This window comes from Peromyscus californicus, unplaced genomic scaffold (assembly GCF_007827085.1).
Source record: "Peromyscus californicus insignis strain IS unplaced genomic scaffold, ASM782708v3 Scaffold_24__1_contigs__length_46423439, whole genome shotgun sequence".
Classification (NCBI taxonomy): Eukaryota; Metazoa; Chordata; class Mammalia; order Rodentia; family Cricetidae; genus Peromyscus; species Peromyscus californicus.
The window spans coordinates 25,700,329-25,721,225 of record NW_026294535.1 but is presented as its reverse complement, the minus strand read 5'-3'; the positions used below and the strand labels follow the sequence as shown (position 1 = coordinate 25,721,225).

The window sequence follows — 20,897 nt, the reverse complement described above, 5'->3', positions numbered from 1 at the left end:
TATGCTTTCCCTCTTGGGTTTCAAGATATTTGTATATGAATTTTTTTCTTCTTTTAAGCACAGATAATTCTGTCAACATAACTAGGAAAGTATTGGAAACCTGGAGAAGAGAATCTAGTACTTTGCTAAATACAGACCCCCTTTCTCAAAGGCCCACATGAGAAATTAAAAATGCATTGTAACCACTTAGAGCTCTGCTGGTAGACTGAACCTCGGACAAATCTAAGTTGGAAAATAATCTAACACTAAAGGGAAAGTTTTAAATTTCAGGGCAATAGTGTCTTCTTGGTGTATGTTCTTATGCTCGAGTTTACAACTAAGAAAAAAGCAGAAGTTGAATTTTTAAGCACTGCAAATGTTTATGGAAATGAAATCTCATGCTACAAAGCAACTATCTTGAGTCTCAGTTACCAATATTTTTAGCCACTTGTCATAAAAAACTAGTTGTCAGATTCTGCATATAGACAGCTTTATGTAAAATACATAAACATTTGTTCAAATTGGTACACAGATTGCATAAATATGGCAATTAAGATCGCATTTACAGATGAGCATGTACATTGCTGTGCAAATTATCACAATATTACAATTTCAAAAATTATTCAAACTGGTATCCAAGTAAAGCAATTAGTGAAAAAATACCCATGCAGAATTTAAATATCTCAGAACAAAATTTAAATTGTTTTCATTAAAAGTTCACACATTTAAAATAGTTTTATTCATTTTATTTGTATATGTCAAAATACATTTTTATTTCCAAAATAGTGGGTTTTGCAACTAGTTTCATGCAGAAACAAGGTCTGCTCAATACTACCAATAAAGTCAATATAGCACAGTAGCTGTTCAATTTTAGATACAAAGAATAAATAACCTAAATACAAAACACTAAAATATTAGAAACATGTATTTCATCATTCTTCACAGGCATCCAAACTTCACAAATATAAACCACAGCATGCCTAACTGTTGTGCACCCAGAACACGTTGCAGTCACTCAAACTGATCAATTATCTGTGTATTTTAGCTCCTCATTAGACCATGAAATACTCTGTATTCAGACCCACCATTCATACAGTTCAAATATAACCAAAAATAAAATCCTCACACCTATCCTTGTACCTTTAAAATCAAGAATCCTGAGCTTGGTAGTAAGAGTATAACCTTATATCTTCATAAAACCAATCAAGAGAGAGAACTTACAATTCTACTTACCAAAACACCCTTCCCCAACCCCAAAGTCATCTAAAATAGGCAGTAGAACACAATGACCTTTTAAAATGAAGGGGTACAAATTCACATTTAATATAGTATACAATACACTCAATAATACAGTCAGCTACTATAAGCTTTACAATGTACAATTTATTCAAATGGCTGAACTGTTCAGTGGTTAAGGAGACAGTTATGTGCCAGGAAGATGTAATATATATTTTTTGCATGGTTTAATGAAAAATATAAAAGTTATTTGTCCAAATAAAAGCCATTTTCATCACGGACTTGGTTTTGCTTATTTTTTTTCCTTTAAAAAAGGCCACTGAAATGTACAAAAATGGTCTGAACATGATGATGGTATCAAAGCTGATGCCTCTTCACATGGCAATAACAGTGCACTTAACATTAATCACAGATTAAGTCTGCAGATGATTTCATAGCACTACTTTGGCTAGCACAACAGTTTTAGACAGCACTCAGATAAATATAGGCATGTGAAATGTGAAGCAATTCTCTTATGCACTTTAGTATGTTTGACTACCAAATGGAAACGAAAGGAAAAGCACTTTACAGCAGAAAATCTTGTAAAGCTAGGGCTCCATAAACCGCGTCACTTGTAAGGTCCTGATATCCCATAGTTAGCAAAGTTCTGTTTTAAACACCATTATGGAGTAGCCTACTTTGCATTAGCAGACATTTGAATTAAGAAAATAGTCAAGCATGCCATGTGGTGGTCTAAAAATCAAAACAATACACTTATTTATATATACAGCATCACTCAGTACCTGCTAAAATGAATGTGAAGATTACAGAATCTAACATCTTATACTACAATAAAGAACAAAACAAAAAGTGACCAATGAAGGCAGAAGATAGGACTTAAAAGATCAACTCTCAACGGACTTGAAAGCATTCATATAAGAAATAAATGCATATTGCACAAACAGTGACAGCAAACGTCCCACCGAGCAATTCCGTTCCAGGTGGGAGACAACACATTAGTCTAACGCGTGGCGAGAAGCTCAGAAGAGCAGTTTCTTTTCTGTCAATGAGAAGGGTGGGAACACAGAGAGACTCTGCCACATGAAGAGCTAGAAGGAAAAGATACAAACCCAAACTCAGATGTAAAGCAAAAACTTTAAATATTGAGAACCTAGAAACTGTGGCACATCAAAACAAATGTTGAATAACTGTCTTCTGTGAGAGCTGAAGTTTTTGTTGACACAAAAGTATTTATGTACAACTAAGGCTTACTGGTTAAATATCTGAGGCATATCTGGCCTTGAACACTTTCTTTATTTGCTGGAGCTGTAAACAAGTTTTCTCAGTCATTGAAAAAAAGAATCTTCTCAGCAGCTGCTTTAACATGAAACAATGGTCTTGATAACCAAGGGGTGGGGGCAGAGAATTAAACGAACCCAAACTCCTAGATAAGAGGGCATTTGGCAGGCTATGGGAGGAGGACAGCCTCCGGAGGTTCCTTCCGGCGTCCAGTGACTGCCACCATGGTCCACTGGGGAGTCTGTGCAAGTCCTGCTGCTCTGCTGGCTTCTCTCTGTCCTACTTGGAAAGTTTGCTTATGACTCTGATCAAGGCCCCGTTCTCATCCTTTAGCCTCTGGTTGTCTGCTTTCAAGTCTGGTAACATCTACGAGGGGGAAAAATAGAAAAAGTTCCATTGACGTAAAAAAGGCGAAGCAACATTCTTCACAGATGTTATGAAGTCACCACGAACAAAATGATCACGCTTTGTCAGTTATATGTATTTCTAATGTCGAAAACATATACCATGAAGGAATAAACATTGTTTGTGAATCTAATTAGTTTAATAAATGATGGAATGAAAGTTTCTCTCTCAAAATTATCAACTTCTAAACTACTTGATTGTATGACTCACAAGCACATATTAGAGCAGCCGTGAAATGAAGCCTGTTTTTGTTAGGATAGGATCTTCAAGTGAGTTCCTTTCATAGCTCCTGTCAACACCTACATCAAGGCCTTTTGCTTTGAAGCCAGATAACAGTAGCTCCACATATGACCCCGCTTAACTAGAGAATTCCAGGGCTCATTCTGAATTAGTAAAATTCCTTAAGGAACTCATCTATGGGACCTTAGTCTGATGACCTAACACAGTGTCTGATCCCAGAGAGGCAATCATGAAATGGAAATAATCAATGTAAACAGAGTAGTATACGTTTAAAAGAAAGCAATTCAACTTTCTGGTGGCGACACAGACAAACTGAAGGAGAGGGTGGGAATGTTAGAAATTACATTAACTTTCTTCTTAAAAAATTATTTATCTTATTTTTTTATTTATGTGCACTGGTGTTTTTGCCTGCATGTCTGTCTGTGTGAAGGTGTCAAACTCCTGTAGCTGCAATTATAGACAGTTATGAGCTGCCATGTGGGTGTTGAGAATTTGAACCCAGGTCCTCTGGAGGAGCAGCCAGTGCTCTTAACCACTGAGCCACCGCTCTAAGCCTCTACAGTAACTTTCTACTAAGGGTAACCGAAACTTTATGTACTTTGGCAGGTTGACTGGGAATGGAATAATTTTTATTTTGAATATTGAAATATTAATATATTTTCGCCAGGCAGCACTCAGGAGGCAGGGGCAGGTGGATCTCTGTGAGTTCGAGGCCAGCCTGGTCTACAAAGCGAGTTCCAGGACAGGCACCAAAGCTACACAGAGAGACCTTGTCTCGAAAAAAACCCAACTATATATTCAAACTATTTAATTCTCTCTTTTCAGTTTTCAGAATGTGCTGTGACACTGGCCCACTGGGGAGAAGAAAAGTGAACTCGTCAAACTCTCCATCCAAGCCAGGCCTTGGAAGAGTGAAGTCTCCAGGGAGGCACAGTTCTCACCACGCTCAGTGTTCAGAAACAACCTGGAGAGCCAGAGGCTGACACCGAGTGTAACGACAGTGGGGAGCAGACGGGGTGATGGCTCTGAGTGCAGATGACGCTACTGAAAAAGGCAGACAAAGTAGGATCCATCTGCAGCTTCAAATGTAATTAGATGTTACTGTGTTTCTGCTTCATAAAGGACTGTAAATACTAGATACACCTAAACTATTTTTGAAGTGAAAGAAATCTGAAGGAGCTTGACAAAGGACAGACAAGTCTTTTAATTCCTAAACCACTCCCTAATTTTACTGTGGTTTATCAGTTGCAATATACAATTAGTAGTCATTGTAACATTCTGAGAAGCCATGCAGAATTAAACAGTTATTTACGTGATAAGCTCCAGACACATGGTATTTATTAATTTGTAGTTGTGAGCTTTTACAGAAACACGCTTACTAACGTAGAAACACCTGCCTGGCTCTACCAGGACGAAATGGTGAACTATCACTTATAGGCTCACAGACTGCAGGGGCTACAGAGCCCTGAGCGCTTGGCTACCACTCTGGTCAAGGCCCTATTCTCAGTCAGCAGCCTCTCATTTAACTCCCTCAGAGGTTCAGTTTGGTTTATGTGGTGCAGGTTCTGCAGAAGTCAGAACATAAAGAAATAGGAATAAAAAAATAAGAAAATACTCAAGAGTACAATAAGAACATAGAGAATCACAGAAAATGAACCCAAAAATGAAATCTTAAAGGAACACTCCAGTGCATTTGGAAAGACAATTTATTCCTAGAATTCCATGTCAAGCTAAGCAATACATTAACACAATCCAAGAGATTTGTTTCTACTTTTCAAAGCTACTTAAATGGTCTAATTACAAACTAATTCAGTAAAATGTATTAAAACTTGAAATTCTAATTTCATGAGCATAATTCTGATATGAGAAAGATATCTTATAAAAGACAATGTGGTGACAGCTAATCAATTAACTACACCATTTTGTCCCTTCAGTGTCCAACATTCCAAACAAAAACTTACTACACAGGTAATTTAGAGAGTGATGCCTCTGTCTGTCACAATCTCAGGTCACTATTTTCCTCTGTTAATACTGAAGACTAAATGTAGGACTTCTAGAGCTGGCAAGTCCTCTACAACTGCATTATGTCCCAGCCTCAGTAACTTCTACTTTTAAACAAGATTTCATTTTTTCTGTCCCGTTCTATAGTTTACCGTGAAAGAAATAGTGAACTACATATAGAAATGTAAACCTCACTTATAGTACAATACAAATTGATTAGTTCCCAGATGAAGTAGCACACGCCTTTAATCCCAGGCAGAGGCAGGCGGATCTCTGTGAGCTCAAGGCCAGCATGGTCTACAGAGCGAGATCCAGGACAGCCAGGGCTACATAGTGAGATGAGACCCTGTCTTCTTGAAAAAACAAAACAAACTAAACCCATGGTCACACAGATGGCCTGGGCAATCTCAGTGGGTCAGATGACAAAACAAACTGAATGTAAGAAGGGAGCCTGCAGGGAGAAGAGGGGGTAGAGGCTTGAAGGGGGAGTGAAGTAGAAGAAGGTGGCAGATGAGAGTAACCAGAATGAATTATACACAGGTATAAAACTCTTAAGAAAAAATTAATAGAAATTATAATACGAAAATGATTTTGGCCTGGCAAGATGCCCTCAAGCCTGAGTTCTACTTGAGTTCAATCCCCAGGATGCACATGGTGGAAGGGAAGAATGGGCTCCCAAAAGAGCCTCTGTCCTCAACACTCATGCATGGCACTGCACCCATCCAAATGTAAACACAAAATCAAAAAACCAAGAAACCCGAAAAATGTAACAAAAATGTTCCAGGTTTTAATTCCTCTTCTAGATTACTAAAGAGAAACATGATATAGAAAATTTGCAAATTGGGTCATCAGAACTGAGAACATGAACAGCATGGCTTACTTACTTTGAGCTCTTCTTCCATTTCAGATATTCTTCTTTCTAGAGCTCTTCGTTCCTAGATCAATTTAAGGTACCAATAATTATTTCATTATATTCCCACTATCTTTTATATTGTGAAATAGTGATACTTCAGCATTAAAGATAAAATCAAGAGCAGTGAAAACAAAGACGTGAGGCCAGTGCTGTGTAAGGAGCTTTCCAGAACTGGGAAACAAACTGAAGATCTTCTAAAATTACTTTCCATAAGCTCTTTCTTTAAAGTTCTGTTTTTCTAGTAAGATGTTATACAACATATTCAAATGATTATTGTTTTTTAGTTTCGATAAAACTGAGGGATAGAGTAAGGCAATGTTCAAGGCTGAGGACTATACAGAAGAGAACACACGCACACACAAAGATGCAATTAAACCACAGTGTCAGGAGCAGAGAGGCAAGAAGCAAACGTGCCAAAAATACGTGTACTTCACAATCCCCAAGGACTCCTGAGAAACTCCTGTCCCCTACTCACAAGGCTTACTGTGAATTAGTTACGCAATTCACTTTACAGCTTTAGCTCTACAGATTTAGTCACAGATTTTGATACCGTGTGCTGCATTAATGCGGTGAATATAGGAGAGCAATTACAGCATTTCTTTAAACTTATTTCCAAGAGTGACAGGCAAAGCCAACATACAATATATTACTGCAGTGTACTGTTTTATTTCCCTTATCTGATAAGCATTTCTAGAGTGTTATGCACAAAGCAAGCAGCAGTCATTGATGAACTGTAAAACTGGTTAGGTCATACCGCCCAGAAGATACTGACTCTTGCCGGTCACCTTTCAGATACAAACCATTGACATTTAGTTTAACAACACTGAAACCATTTCAATGACATTCCTCCCCAGATTAACAATTAAATGTTAATATTTAGTAATGAAGTACAATTATTGTAAATGTCAATGTGTTTAGAGCAGGTGCTTTTCAACAGAGGGACGGAAAGCCCACTTACAGACTTATAAGTACCATGTTAGATTCATGTAATATCAACATGCTTAAAAATTATTATAGACATGTTACTACTTTATAATAGGCCTTCATTCTAGCTAAGAACACAACCATGACAAATTCACATAAACCACTGTACTTTCCATATTTGATCCTTACAACTTTGTGGAATATATATATGTATACACACACACACACACACATACACACATACACACACACAAAATCAATTCTGGACTGATAGGTAATACTCTCATGAACCTCAATTTTACTAGGTGTCTTCAAGATTTTAAGTCAATTATAGGGCAATACTAGAACACTATTCCCAACTGCCTGATCCTAATAACCCAAAAAAAAACTGTTAATTGTCAAACTGAAAACCATAAACTGCTTAATACAGTGTCTGCCTTATACACTGAAAACACCAAATTAGTGTTAACACTTCTTAATCTTAACTTGTAATGTTAATTAAACTTCAATCTACAAAGTCTATTAAACAGGAGCACATTAGCTACTTTGTGATTTATCTGCATTTGATGAGCAGAAACAAGGTCGTGTGAGAAGAACAGAATATAAAGGTGTGTGTACCACTATGACAGGCACTGAATGAACAACTACCTATACTTGATAATATCACTGATGATTTTGCTTTCTTCTTGTGCTAATATTTGTGTAATAAGCACTGCCTTCGTAAAAAATATTCTTCAAAAGTGTTGTGAAACAAATATAAATTCTATTTTATTCTACTATGTTTCCCATATCAATAATTTATACAAGAACAAGAACTGATCTTAGTAGTTCTACCTGTCTTGGGGATAAAATTCAGTGTTACATATTATAAGATATATAGCAATATGAACAATATGCAGTAATACTAAATTTAATAAAATATGTGATTCTGAACTTTTAGCAATTACTAGTTACTAATCTTTAAAAATGCCTCCAAATACTAATTTTAAAATTTGGTGAAATCATAATAAAAGAGGAATTACTGTACAGAACAACTCAATAAATATCAGACATTAACAGCCTATAGTTTATTTTCTTTTACTCTGTACCCTTTTTTTGTTTTTGGTGAAAAGTCAAATTGGTAATTTAAAAAAGTTGGAAAAGAAAAGTGCTTCCACATCAACTGTTTCTGATTATTTATTCTCTGACCTCAAGATCGATCACAGTAACCATGATGCATGTTCTTCTCCTCTACACCTTGTAAGTCTAGGTACTGCTCAGATGTGCTACATTCTAAAGGTTTTCTTCCTCCCTCTGGACCATTGTTACATTCTCAAGTTTGCAGACTAAACTGATAGATGTACTCCTATTGTCATGTCTAGATTCCTGAGTAATAATAGTAACTGGAGAGAAATACAAGTAAAATACCACAACCAACGAAAATATTGTAGGACAAAAGAAAATGATGTAAGGGTTTCCAATAACAACATTTCTTCTTGCTTGCAATACCATACTACAGTCCATAGAAACAAAACAAACCTCCCACTGCTTATCCAAACATTACAAGGGGGAATGGTACTAATTGAGTAAGATGGACACTTACCCTTTTTTCCATCTCCAATAGTGACCTATCAGCAAATCTTTCTTGTCTCTGTAAAAAAGAAATTAAAAAAGCAGATGTAAATGCAATAATGATGAGGGAATACAACATAACTCTCCTTGGTAGATGTTACAAAAAGATACAATTTCAGGCGGCATAATATAATTCAGGTGGTATAAAAGGCAAATTTCAATAAAGAAATAAAAATAAAAACAGGATATGTGTTGAAATGATACACAAAAGTGATGTTTAAGAGTGGAATGGTCTTCACAGCTCTCATTTTATATATCTTCATTTTTTCCTTACCAGTTCTAGTTTGAGGGTGAAAACAAGCAACGAAAACAGCATGAAAAACATCCTAGCCTTCCCTCAGATGCTCACTTTCTTCTTGAGCCATCAGCAAGGGCTACACTGACTGGCCAGACTCCAGCGCCCTGAATGAAGTAGGCTTCTGAACAGGTTGAATGCTTTTGTATGAAGCAGGCAGACAGCGCCTCAGCAGGACACTCAGAAGAGAATCAGGAGTCTGTACGTATTTATGGCTGTAGAAAAATCCCTTTCTTTTCTTTCAGACCCAGTCCTAAGCACACTTTCTACTACTGATCCCCCCTAGTCTCCCTCCACAGCCTTCTTCTATAAGCTGTGCAGTGACCTTACACAGGGCCATGTTCAGCTAGTCACATTCCAGCAGATCTATACTGGAGAGTAATGGACTACTATCACTTCTCCTCTCCAACAGGAAAACGAGATGACAAAGGGACACAGAAAAGGAAGGGCACAGAGAAGCGAGTTCAGTAGAGAACACACAGCTTAGCTGAGTCACCATGTAACAGAGCGTCACACAGGCAAACAGCGAATGCTAACTTTGCCGAGAAAACGTGACCAAATCCCTGGACAAAACTATGTCCAGTGTCCTTGTTATATGCTCGCAGGCCCGGTCAGTTATTTATGCAACCTGAAGGGCATGTCAGTTATTCTGACACCGTCAAATGAAGCATGCTCTTGTCTGCCTTACTTCTCTGTTTACCTTCACAACCAACTCCCAGCAACAATTACATCTTTTTACTTTTTAACACTATGGTTCACTTGACTCTGCAATTCAGCACACCATCTGCTGTGCACAGACAAGTGCTTCGTAATATAGTAGTAGTTAGAAGTGGAAGGGGAAAGATCTGCTAACAAGAGTTCCACATGGAAAATGAACTTTTAGAAATAAAAAGCAGGCATAAAAACTGCTAAGAAAGAAGCATGTACAGTTCTTTCAAGTTGGACTCTAGTAGCTGTTCTTAAGAGTTGGTGTGATCCTCAGAGTCCATTTTCTTGTTTGCTTGTTTGAAATGATGAGGCAAAGGAGGAGGAGATACACTTATTTCTATTTCTCAAAAATAGTGTTCCATGGGAGACAATTCCAAGTTCCTAGGCAAATTCTCAGCTTTGTCATTGCTAAGCTGTTCCAGAGAAAGAAGTTATAAAGGAGTAAACAATATCATCCTCCAGCACTATTACATCAAGTACTTGTGTGTGTGTGTGTGTGTGTGTGTGTGTGTGTGTGTGTGTGTGAGAGAGAGAGAGAGAGAGACAGAGACAGAGACAGAGAGACAGACAGACACACACACATACAGAGACATGGGTGTGAGCGCCCTCCGAGGTCAGGACAAGGTGTCAGATCTCCTGGAGCTGGAGTTACAGGCAAATGTGGCACACATGAGCATCAGGAACTGAATGACTTAAGTCCTCTAGATTAGCAGGAGGTACTCAATTGCTGAGCCAGGCCCTCAACAACAGGAACTGTCCATGACACATACACAATTACTCTTTAAATTAAAAAACAAAAAACAACTTTATATATATGAGTGTGTTCCCTACATGTATGTCTGTGTACCACATGCCTGAGGTGCACACGTAGGTCAGAAGATGATGACATCAGATCCACTGGGACTGGAGTACAGACCATTGTAAGCCACTGTGTGGATGCTGGGAATCAAACCTGAAGTCTTTGGAAGCCATCTGCATTTGGGAGATGTACTCAGTCTTGTATGTGCAAAACTTTAGGGTTCAATTTTCTGCATCATAAAAAGCTCTTGAATTCTTTCCATGACTATAATACTGTATTTTTACATTCCAGAAATCAGTATTTAGTTAACTGTTAATTATGTTGATTCCTTTTTATTACTAAATAAGGTATTATAATTAACCAAACATATGTTCAGAAGTAATGTTTCAGAAAAATTAGATGTAAGCTTTTAGATACACTGATATACTAAGTCACCCCTGCTATCTTGAGACTAACAAAGAGAAAAGGGTACAAACCTGGGTAGCCTTTTCCAACTGCAACTTTAGATCCGTTAGTTCCATATTTGTATCATGTAGCTGTGCCTTTAGTTTTTCATTTTCAGCTAAAATTTGTTCATAAAGCTGGAAAAGTTAAGGAAGAACAGATTACTTTTGTGGCTCTCCTAAAGAGATCTCAAAGACTACAATGTTAAAGTGGAAAAATTAAATGTAGATGTGTGCTATATTTTACAATATATTTTAATTATTTAAATAGAAACAAGTCACTTAGAAGTAACTTGCAAGTTTGAGGTCAGTCTGTGCTAAATAGTAAGGCTCTGTCTAAAGAATAAATGAAAAGATAATGAAACAAAATATGTCTGTGTATATATGCACACTTCCTTCCTTCTGAATGGCCCTTTCCAACTCATTCCAGCAACAGACAGAGACAACAAATATAAAGCCCTGGGTACTTTCTTTCTCTCTCTAAGACATGGTTATTCACATGTTACCTACCACTAGTTGTCAGAAACTAATAATAAAATAAGGCATTTCAAAATACTGATTTAGGCTGGGTGTGTGGTGGCACACGCCTTTAATCTCAGTAGTTGCAGAGGCAGGTGGATCTCTGTGAGTTTGAAGGCAGACTGGTCTACAGAGGCAGTTTCAGGACAGTCAGGGATACTGTCAAAAAACAAACAAAAAAACCAAACCAAAACAAAAGCCCCTGATTGCAAGTTTTACAGAATAGTATTAATATATATGTACATTATATATGTAAATAAATATAAACTAAAGAGCCCAGATACCTTTTTGAAGTCAGTTGAGTCTTCCTTCTCTAGTCTGCTACTATAAGGTTTTCTTTCTTCTAAGTAACTGTATGAACTAGAGCGACCCAGCAAGGAGTCGTATCGATCACTCGATGACGTGGAACTGCTGTCATACCTTCAAAAGATGAGTTGAAAACAAAAACTTTATTATAGGCTTCCACAAATTATGTTAGTACACATTGAGTACAGAGCACCTTGATATTCCCAAACAGTAAGTAATAGTCTAAGTTGTTATTGATTTTTGTGATACATAATAAACAGGAAGTTATTAATTTTTGTATCTAAAAGTCAAAGCTAGTTTCATATTATGCTAAATTATTTAAGGTTTTAAACCTTTTCATATTTTATTATGTTACAACACTTTATAACATGATTCCTTAGTCCAACTGGCGGCACTGTTCCTTTTTTTGGTGATATACAGTAGTGTTTAGAATTTGTAGCATCTTAGATTTGATGGAATAATGAATTAATTTTCTAAGTGTCCATAATGGTTTGTTTTAAACAGGAAGTGTGTGTTATCAGTAACTGTGAATTCCTTGGTTATTAGGTTCTGAATTCAGGTTACCTCTTCTGATAAGTGCTACTGCTCTACATTTCAATTCAAGAGAATCATCAGCATACAAAATTTATTTTTAGTCTCACAAGGCCCATGATCAACAGCTGTGGGTAAGGGAAATGGATCAAGATTAGAATTAAGGACTGAGTGATTTTGAGTTGAGATGATGAGAAAAAAACATCTCCACTCATCCATTTTCTTTCCCTTTTCTTTTTTTCCAAAGACAGAGTTTCTCTGTGTAACAGTCCTGGATTTTCTAGAAATTACTTTGTACACCAGGCTGGCCTCGAACTCAGAGATCCACCTGCCTCTGCCTCTAGGGTGCTGGGATTAAAGGCGTGCGCCACTACTGTTCACCATCTTAATTTTTAAAAAATTATGTATTTTCAAAAATCATTTGTGTGTGTGTGTGTGTGTGTGTGTGTGTATGCGCGAGTGTGTGTGCCACAGCACGCACGCACAAGCCAGAGGACAACTTGAGTGAGTTGGTTCTCCCATTCCACTCTGCGGGTCCTGCAGACTGACTCAGGGTGTTAGGCTTGGCAGCAAGCCCTTCAGAGCTGAGCCATCCTGCCAGTCTAGGTCATCTACAGTTTGACAGATTTCTTTTGCCCATTTAATACTATAAGTCAACAAAATTCATAAGTATCCAGCAACATATTCTTTATCAAAGGTAAAGATGTAGAAAAAAATCAGGAAAAAAATTAAACATACCTAGAAACAGAATCCGTCTAGAAAGTAAAAACGAAAAACAAAATGCATATTAAATTTTATCCTTTCATTATAACAATGATGTTCACACTATTAACCAAACCTACTCATTATTCATGCTTTTCATTTTAGTATGGTCATTTTTAGGGAATTGTAGAATACAGAATCACTATATTTTTGCATGTACAAAACCATATAATATCATTTTGGAACATTTTCTGTTGACTTCCTGCAAAACTGAGCATACATTATTATTTAAATAGTTAAGAAAAATGAAAAGGACTAAGAAAAATATCCATTACCCATTATCACTCAGAGGAGAATGTGACATAAGACATAAGAAAGTTTACTCTGTGACACCTCAGAACAGCCACTTTACTCGTCCTTGTTTTTGAAGACATTAGGATGAGGCAGACAAATGGCCATCACGTTTCTGTAGAACAGTATACATAGTTTATCTAAATTCTAAAAATAGCTTTACATTCCTTCCAGATTTGGCAATTAACCGATAAGAAATACGCTTATTTCCAGCATGTGGCAGGCGACATTGAGTCCCCACAACTCTTATCATGAATGGTTAACAGGATACATCACCATCAATTGGGACGAATGTGAATCGTTTTGCTGGGATGGTATTTAGTTCTCCCCGTCTACTACCACTTCATCTACAATTTTCTGTAAACTAATTATTCAGAATTGGTTTGTTAAGACTCTTGGGTTTGGATATTTGAATTTTTTGGTTTTTTTTTGGTTTTTTTGGAGACAGTTTCTCTGTGTAGCTTTGCGCCTTTCCTGGAACTCACTTGGTAGCCCAGGCTGGCCTCGAACTCACAGAGATCCGCCTGGCTCTGCCTCCCGAGTGCTGGGATTAAAGGCGCGCGGCACCACCGCCCGGCAGATATTTGTAATTTTTACATGTTCTAAAATTACTGTGTTTCTTCAGAACTGTTTAATCTTTCTCAGACTAACAATGGTTTACTAATACTAAAGTCTGTTCAATTTTCTTTGCAAAATTATTTTTGCCCTTGCTCCTGGTACTTAATATGTTTATTTTATTGACTTAACTCTTCAGTTTTATAGAAATTTTGAAGACTTAAAATTTAAAGATATTAAATTCTATAAAACTTTCAGACACCTAAAATATGTACATGCTACATTTATTATCAGTTTTGTTCACTGAGCCTACCAGTCAGAAATCACTCAAATTCTATTTGTCTTTAAGAATCATGGTGTTGCCATTATTTCTTAAGGCTAAACTTTGACCCCTCTCCCCAAGCTCCATAAAGTTTACTTTCTAAATAATTTAAAATCAAAATTTAAATTATTTCAATGGTGGATAATAAATAGTGTTACATATGCTCACAATGCTATGAGATCCAACACACAAGCAACCACCTCTCTCTTCCTATCCCTTCTCAGTCCTGATGAGCACAATTTGACTTTCTGTTTTGTGAGTCTGACACTGTTAGATATCTGAATCGGGGCAAACATAGTATCTGTCCTTCTGTGTCTTGCTTACTTCATTTAGCATTCCCTTGCTCTCTAGTTACATTTTTTTTCCAAAATAAAAATACCCTTTACATCTTTTTAAGTAATAAGTTCACGTAAATGTCTACAGTTTATAAACGTCTACACTTTCCCATCCATTTATCCAATCCCTAGACAATATCTTAACTATTCTGTAATATAATACCCATACAAATACAATAGGAACTTATGCATATACATTTAGTTTCCTGTTTTCAACGTTTTCTTTTACAAGCAATGTTACAATGTATTCTCTATAGATTTATCTTTACATACTTCATTTATATCACCGCGAATAAATATCTAGAAGTGGAAATAATAAAGTTAAAAACCTGAACATTTTCTTAATGCTTCTGATATGTATTTTTTAATTAAAATTTTAGGATGATGATGACGATGATGATGAAAAGGATGCTGTATACTGTCTTCGGGGTATATACCTGAGGACAAGCCTTGGGAGTTGGTTCTCTCCTTCTGCCAAATGGGGGCTCTAAGGATCAAATTTAGGTCCCCAGGCCCAAATGGCAAGCGAGTTTACCTGCTCAACTCCTCAGCTCAGTATTAGTTTTCTCATTGCGCTGGCTATCTACCTACTTAGCTAAAGATCAAAAGGATCTTTTGAGTCAAAATAGGTATACTTGGACCTAGAAGCAAGTCCACGGTTACCTAGTACATGTGAAGAGAGCCTTTACGTGTTTTATTACTCTGGACAGTCAGTAGAGTAGCTATAAAAACAGCCAGGGGAAAGAGGAAGCTGCAACTGTACCATGGGGAGGTGTCTTTGCAGAAGACCTGTGATGACGTGGTGTGATTAAGGTATGATTAAATCAATTCTAAAAACACATAACGAAGTCAGAGGCTATTTTCTTTAGATCACAACTTTGCCAACTTCAGGAATGAAACCCGAGTTTATGACTTCTAGATTTCTGCCACTTGGAGTACCTGCCAGTATTTCCCTTTGGTCAATATTTGCTTACACTTCTTTATTTCACTTTTTCATTCTTTCCCTTTTCATCTGCTCAACTCTGAAGTTTGGGTTAAAACAAACTGTACCCACTCACAGTGTATGATGTGATTAATTCTGACAGGCGCTGTACCCCCCTCCTATCACCTCTAAAACACTCTCGATGTCAGACTCAGCTCACCCAGACCTGAAGCAATCATCACTCACACTACCTGCAGTGGATAGGTCAACGTGCAGTAACTATTTTGAATGAATGAATACAGTTGAGCATGGTTAAAGGTAACTTCCAAGTGTACTTAGTTTGGGATGTCATTTACCTGGGTCTCCTTCTTATTGGAACCATCTTCTGTATCAGACAGCTGTTCTTGCTCATTTTCTTCACTCTAAAGCAGTGTCAAATCGAGTTGTAAAAAACAGACACAGACGTTGAACACTTGATATTTTTGACTTTTTGAAGTTAAAATGATTCTTGCAGAATATACCATGAAACTTTTATGTATGTTCAAACTTTTCAATATTAAAAATTTTAAAGGAAACAAAATACATTTGCTTCCCCCCTTTTCCTTATCATTTATTCATTATTTCCCAACTTTCAAAACTAAGTTATTTTCATTTTAAATCTATTTTTAATAGTTTTTGTTTGTATATTTCTGATATAGGACTGCTTTAAGGAAAGTTTATAATTTCCTAATTATTTTTTTGTTTTATGAACCTTAAGTTCTATGTGGATATTATGTCTAAGTTTCCTTAAAACAAACAAAAAAAGCCACATACATCCTTGATTACTTAACTGTACATGCAAGCATTTCATTCACGTTGGACAATGTAAAGATGTTAAAAGTATTCAACTTCATTTAACATGTTCTCATAATCTATCATAGCCCCTTATATATTTTAAATTTTATATGCCAATATTATTTGTACTACATGTAATCACACTTTTAATATAAAATAAAATGAAGATAACTAAGCCTCTGAAATTAAAAGGTAAGGTTTTTTTTTTTTAAAGTTGACTGGAATACTTTGTTTATAGGAAAAGTAAACTAAAAATAAAAGTTCTGAAAAGATACATTATAAATAAATTTATGAGAAGAAAGTTTCTTCCCTTTATAAGGTGACTTTTTCTTCTTTTATTTTTATTTTTGAGACATGGTTTCTTTGTGTAGCTTTGGCTGTCCTAGGTCTCGCTCTGTAGACCAGTCTGACCTCAAACTCACAAAGATCCGCCTGCCTCTGCCTCCCGAGTGCTGGGATTAAAGGTGTGTGGTATAGCCCAGCTGTAACCTTCTGCTTTTTCAATGGAGGAATGTATACAATTTAGAGATTCAAATATTTTTTTTTCTTTTTTTGGTTTTTCGAGACAGGGTTTCTCTGTGTAGCTTTGCACCTTTTCCTGGAACTCACTCTGTAGACCAGGCTGGCCTCGAACTCACAGAGATCCGCCTGACTCTGCCTCCCGAGTGCTGGGATTAAAGGAGTGCGCCGCCGCCGCCCGAGGAGATTCAAATATTTTATAGAATGAAAGTAAATGCATCGCTACATATTAACAGCACAGATGTACTTTAAAGACAGAATACAGCTGCACTCAAATGAGCTTACTAGTTGACTTTGAAAGCGAGGATGATAAAGAAAGAATATGGGGACTTTGTATCGTCATTTTTTTTTTTTTTTTTTTTGGTTTTTCGAGACAGGGTTTCTCTGTGTAGCTTTGCGCCTTTCCTGGAACTCACTTGGTAGCCCAGGCTGGCCTTGAACTCACAGAGATCCGCCTGGCTCTGCCTCCTGAGTGCTGGGATTAAAGGCGTGCGCCACCACCGCCCAGCTGTATCGTCATTTTTATGCTGTCACCAAGCTATATATTTATTAATTATGTTTCTGGATAAACACCATACTTTAGTAAAAAGGTTTTTTTGGACTGAGGTTGTATCTCACCAATAAGGCATTTGTTTGCCTAGAATGTATGTTGCCCCAATTTGACCAACCTCAGCTTTATGAAGAAATTACTAAAAAATGTTAAAAACAGAAAAAATGTACCAAGAGGTTACATTTATTCAGGTTTTATATATGTGCATGTGTGCGCACATTTGGTGGCTGTTTATAAAGTATTTTAAAATTTAATGATTGGACTGATGATCTGAAACATATATACTCTCAGGGATGTAAGAATCTGAGCAAGTACTTCCGGAAAGGTTAAGTATACTATCAAGTGTTTTGAACAGGTTCTCACATCTTTTTGTGTCCAAAAGGAAACTCCAGTAGACCGTCTTTTCTCTCTAGGCCGCCGTCGCTCTCTGATCGATTTAGCCTGTGATTTATCTTCACCTTCTTTTTCCTCTTCTTTTTTCTCTCCCTCTATTATGGATTACATAAACCACATGATTGAGATTTATCCTGACAATGTTTCCACAAGCGTACGTCCAAACGATTCCAGGGCTGGCTAGATGGTTCAGTGAGTAAACACAATTGCTGCCACACCAGAGGACCCACACAGTGGAAGTGAAGAACAGATTCTGACAAGCTGTCTTCCGACTTCCACAGGTGTGCCATCATTCTTACCCTCATACATAAGTCCTCACCCGGCACATACAAAATAAATAAATTAAAATAAAAATTACATCCCAATTCTAAGTTAGTCTCTTTTGTGAAGCCTACATTTCTCCAATTACAAGTAATTTTTGCCTTCATCAGTACTCGTGTATATTTGGTATAAGCATACATTTCAATCTCCAATAAGACACATTTATGGTCATGAGAACAAATTATTTCTACTTTCTTGCTGTCCAAAATAAAAACATAAAAGAAGACACAATATTTTCAAGTAGAAAAGAATGGAACTGATGGGAAGAGCAGGGCTCCAGTTATTAATGTGTGGTAGCAAGTCATCCCCCAAACTAGTCATGTGAGAGGAAAGAAGCCCACCAGCAAGTGATGGGATAGATGGTGGGAGCCCGCATCAGCTGCTGCTCTACCACGCTCTCCTATGACTTCAGACTACGGACTTCCTTCACTCCATTTGCATTCTAAGGGCAAACTCCCCTCTGAAGAATACAGCTAGCTTTCATGAAAACCAAGTCAATATAAACATGACTTCTGTCTCCTCCTGCAAGAACACAGCCTGTGAATGTGCTAAAACGGCAGACGTACATAGCACACGGTGGAAGACAGACACTGTTGCTTCTGCTCAGTAATCAGTTTAAGACGGTTTTCTTAGGGGAGGAGGGCCTGGACCTGCCTCAGCTGGATGCACCAGGCCCTGCTGATTCCTCTGAGGAGGGAATGGGAGGTGGGTTGCGGGGTGTGTGTGTGTGTGTGTGTGTGTGTGTGTGTGTGTGTGTGTGTGTGTGTAGGAAGGTGTGGTTGGTATGTAAAATAAAAAAACATTTCTTAATTAAAAAAGATGTTCTTTAGGGAGGTGGGTTGCGGGGTGTGTGTGTGTGTGTGTGTGTGTGTGTGTGTGTGTGTGTGTGTGTGTAGGAAGGTGTGGTTGGTATGTAAAATAAAAAAACATTTCTTAATTAAAAAAGATGTTCTTTAGTTGCACTATTAATCAGGGAAACCTGCTCAAAGGATTACTTGAAAGACAAAGTGCTTTCTTACCTCTTTCACTTTCTCTCGTTAATCCTCGGGAGTAGGCAGAGGTTATACCTACAAGACTGTTTGGCCTGTTTAGCTGACTTGATGCATAGAGTGAACTGCTTACAGTAGAAAGAGAAGAAGATGATGGAGTGGTTGAACTGGAAGTCGACACTGGTCTGTAACGTGTATAAGGCTGTGAAACATTAAACCGATCGGAAACATTAAGTTCAGCAAAGACATGCAAGATCCAACATGGGTTTCACAGGACAAGTACTCTTCTCATCATGCCCAAGCCATTCAGACTCTAACCCAAGCCGTTCACGTATCTGGTACACTGCTTATTAGGCCATACATCTCAGCACACTCAGAACCCAAAGAACCACTCGTGACAATCTGACTCAGCTGTGCTGCCCACAGCATTACCTCATCGTACGTTCTCGAGTATTTCTGTTTATAGTCATCTTCTCTAGAGGCTTCGGACTCCTTCTTTTCTTCTTGTTTCTCCTTATCCTGTTTCTCTTTCTCCTCTTTTTCTTTCTCCTCATTTTCTTGTTCTCTGGTTCTTGTGGAACGACTTCTTCCTATTGTTTTTTCAGCTTCCTGAAGATCAGTCAGGGTTACCCCCTGCACACCACAAAAGCACAAATAGTGAGACACGCTAAAGCTCATTTAGAAAGAATACAAGTTAAGAAGTCAAATAGGAATGTAACTTTAATATAGCAAATCACATTCATTTTATGAACAGCAACAAGGATAGGAATTGGGGAAGTAATAACTACAGATAGGAAACTGTCTACATTTATAAACTAACAAAATACTACAAAAGACAGAAAAATCTGAATGTATGTTTCTATTTTCAGAAGAAGAGCCAATCCATATAATACACCCTTTATAAAATACACTACATATATTCATTTTCACACATTCACTTAAGGTTTGACAAAACCTTCAACAAGTAAGTACTGTTTTCAGGTTAGACCACTGAAAACAAGGTAAATGGAAAAAGTAGTTTAAGACCAAGCAAATGTAATGCTTTGAAAGGCAAGTAATGGTAAGGTTCAAACAGTTGAATCCGTACTAAGGGGTTCCTTCCTCCACTGTAGGAAAGATACCTATCATATTCAGAATGATGAGCAGGAAGTAAGACAGTAACTAGCCTGAGAGACAATGAACTTATATTTGCCCATTTGCTGTTTTCTATACTGAACACAGGCCTATTCTCCACTCCATCACCTCCACATACCCATAAGACTTCAACAATTACAAGGCATCATATGGCTGAGTGGTGGTGCATGCCTTTAATCTCAGCACTCATAAGGCAGAGGCAGGAGGATCTCTGAGTTTGAGGCTAGCCTGGTCTACAGAGTGAGTTTCAAGACAGCCAGGGCTACACAGAGAAACCCTGTCTTAAAACCCCTGCTCCCTCCAAAAGACCCTATCATCATATGACTGATTCATTTTAACACCTATGAATACTCTGTACCAGAAAGCAATTTAGGAATAGAGGATTAAAAACAACACTCACAAAGACAAAGGACGTAACTAATTAGATGTAATGTGATACCAAAGTGTAACGTTATACACAAAAACTATGGACGGGTATCTACAGCAGCCTTTATCTTTTCTGAGTATTCACACAGCAAAGTGAAATGAAAAAAGAGGTCATGCATTAATTGTCCACATGCTCTTTATGTCATACAATTTACATATACCTGTGTTGACCTTCTAGACTGTCTTGCTTGTCTAGATCTTGCTTTTCTTTGGGATTCAGACTCTTCGTCCCTAACAGGAGTGAGGTATGACCTATAGTAATAAATACAAATTGTTAGTTGGAGATTCAATACTTATGAATAGAAATATTTATCGATGTTTGTGATTTAAAAAAAGCAAGGATAATGTTTAATGGG

The 20,897-nt window shown here is 37.3% G+C and overlaps 1 protein-coding gene across 5 annotated transcripts in view; it reads right to left on the bottom strand.

The window, feature by feature from the left end:
- Nucleotides 1-334: 334 nt before the first annotated feature.
- The window catches only part of Ppp1r12a (protein phosphatase 1 regulatory subunit 12A), a 110,936-nt gene continuing 90,373 nt past the window's right edge, over nucleotides 335-20,897 (bottom strand). For all 5 annotated transcript variants that reach the window (XM_052753290.1, XM_052753292.1, XM_052753289.1 and 2 more), the window contains 11 exons: nucleotides 20,703-20,793; nucleotides 19,414-19,614; nucleotides 19,012-19,183; nucleotides 17,642-17,766; nucleotides 15,732-15,797; nucleotides 12,927-12,943; nucleotides 11,636-11,771; nucleotides 10,866-10,970; nucleotides 8,559-8,606; nucleotides 6,024-6,074; nucleotides 335-2,859 (listed from right to left, as the gene is read on the bottom strand). In XM_052753290.1, the coding sequence (XP_052609250.1) occupies nucleotides 2,773-2,859; nucleotides 6,024-6,074; nucleotides 8,559-8,606; nucleotides 10,866-10,970; nucleotides 11,636-11,771; nucleotides 12,927-12,943; nucleotides 15,732-15,797; nucleotides 17,642-17,766; nucleotides 19,012-19,183; nucleotides 19,414-19,614; nucleotides 20,703-20,793 (1,099 nt within the window). In that variant the 3' untranslated portion in view covers nucleotides 335-2,772. The remainder of the gene's footprint in view (nucleotides 2,860-6,023; nucleotides 6,075-8,558; nucleotides 8,607-10,865; nucleotides 10,971-11,635; nucleotides 11,772-12,926; nucleotides 12,944-15,731; nucleotides 15,798-17,641; nucleotides 17,767-19,011; nucleotides 19,184-19,413; nucleotides 19,615-20,702; nucleotides 20,794-20,897) is intronic.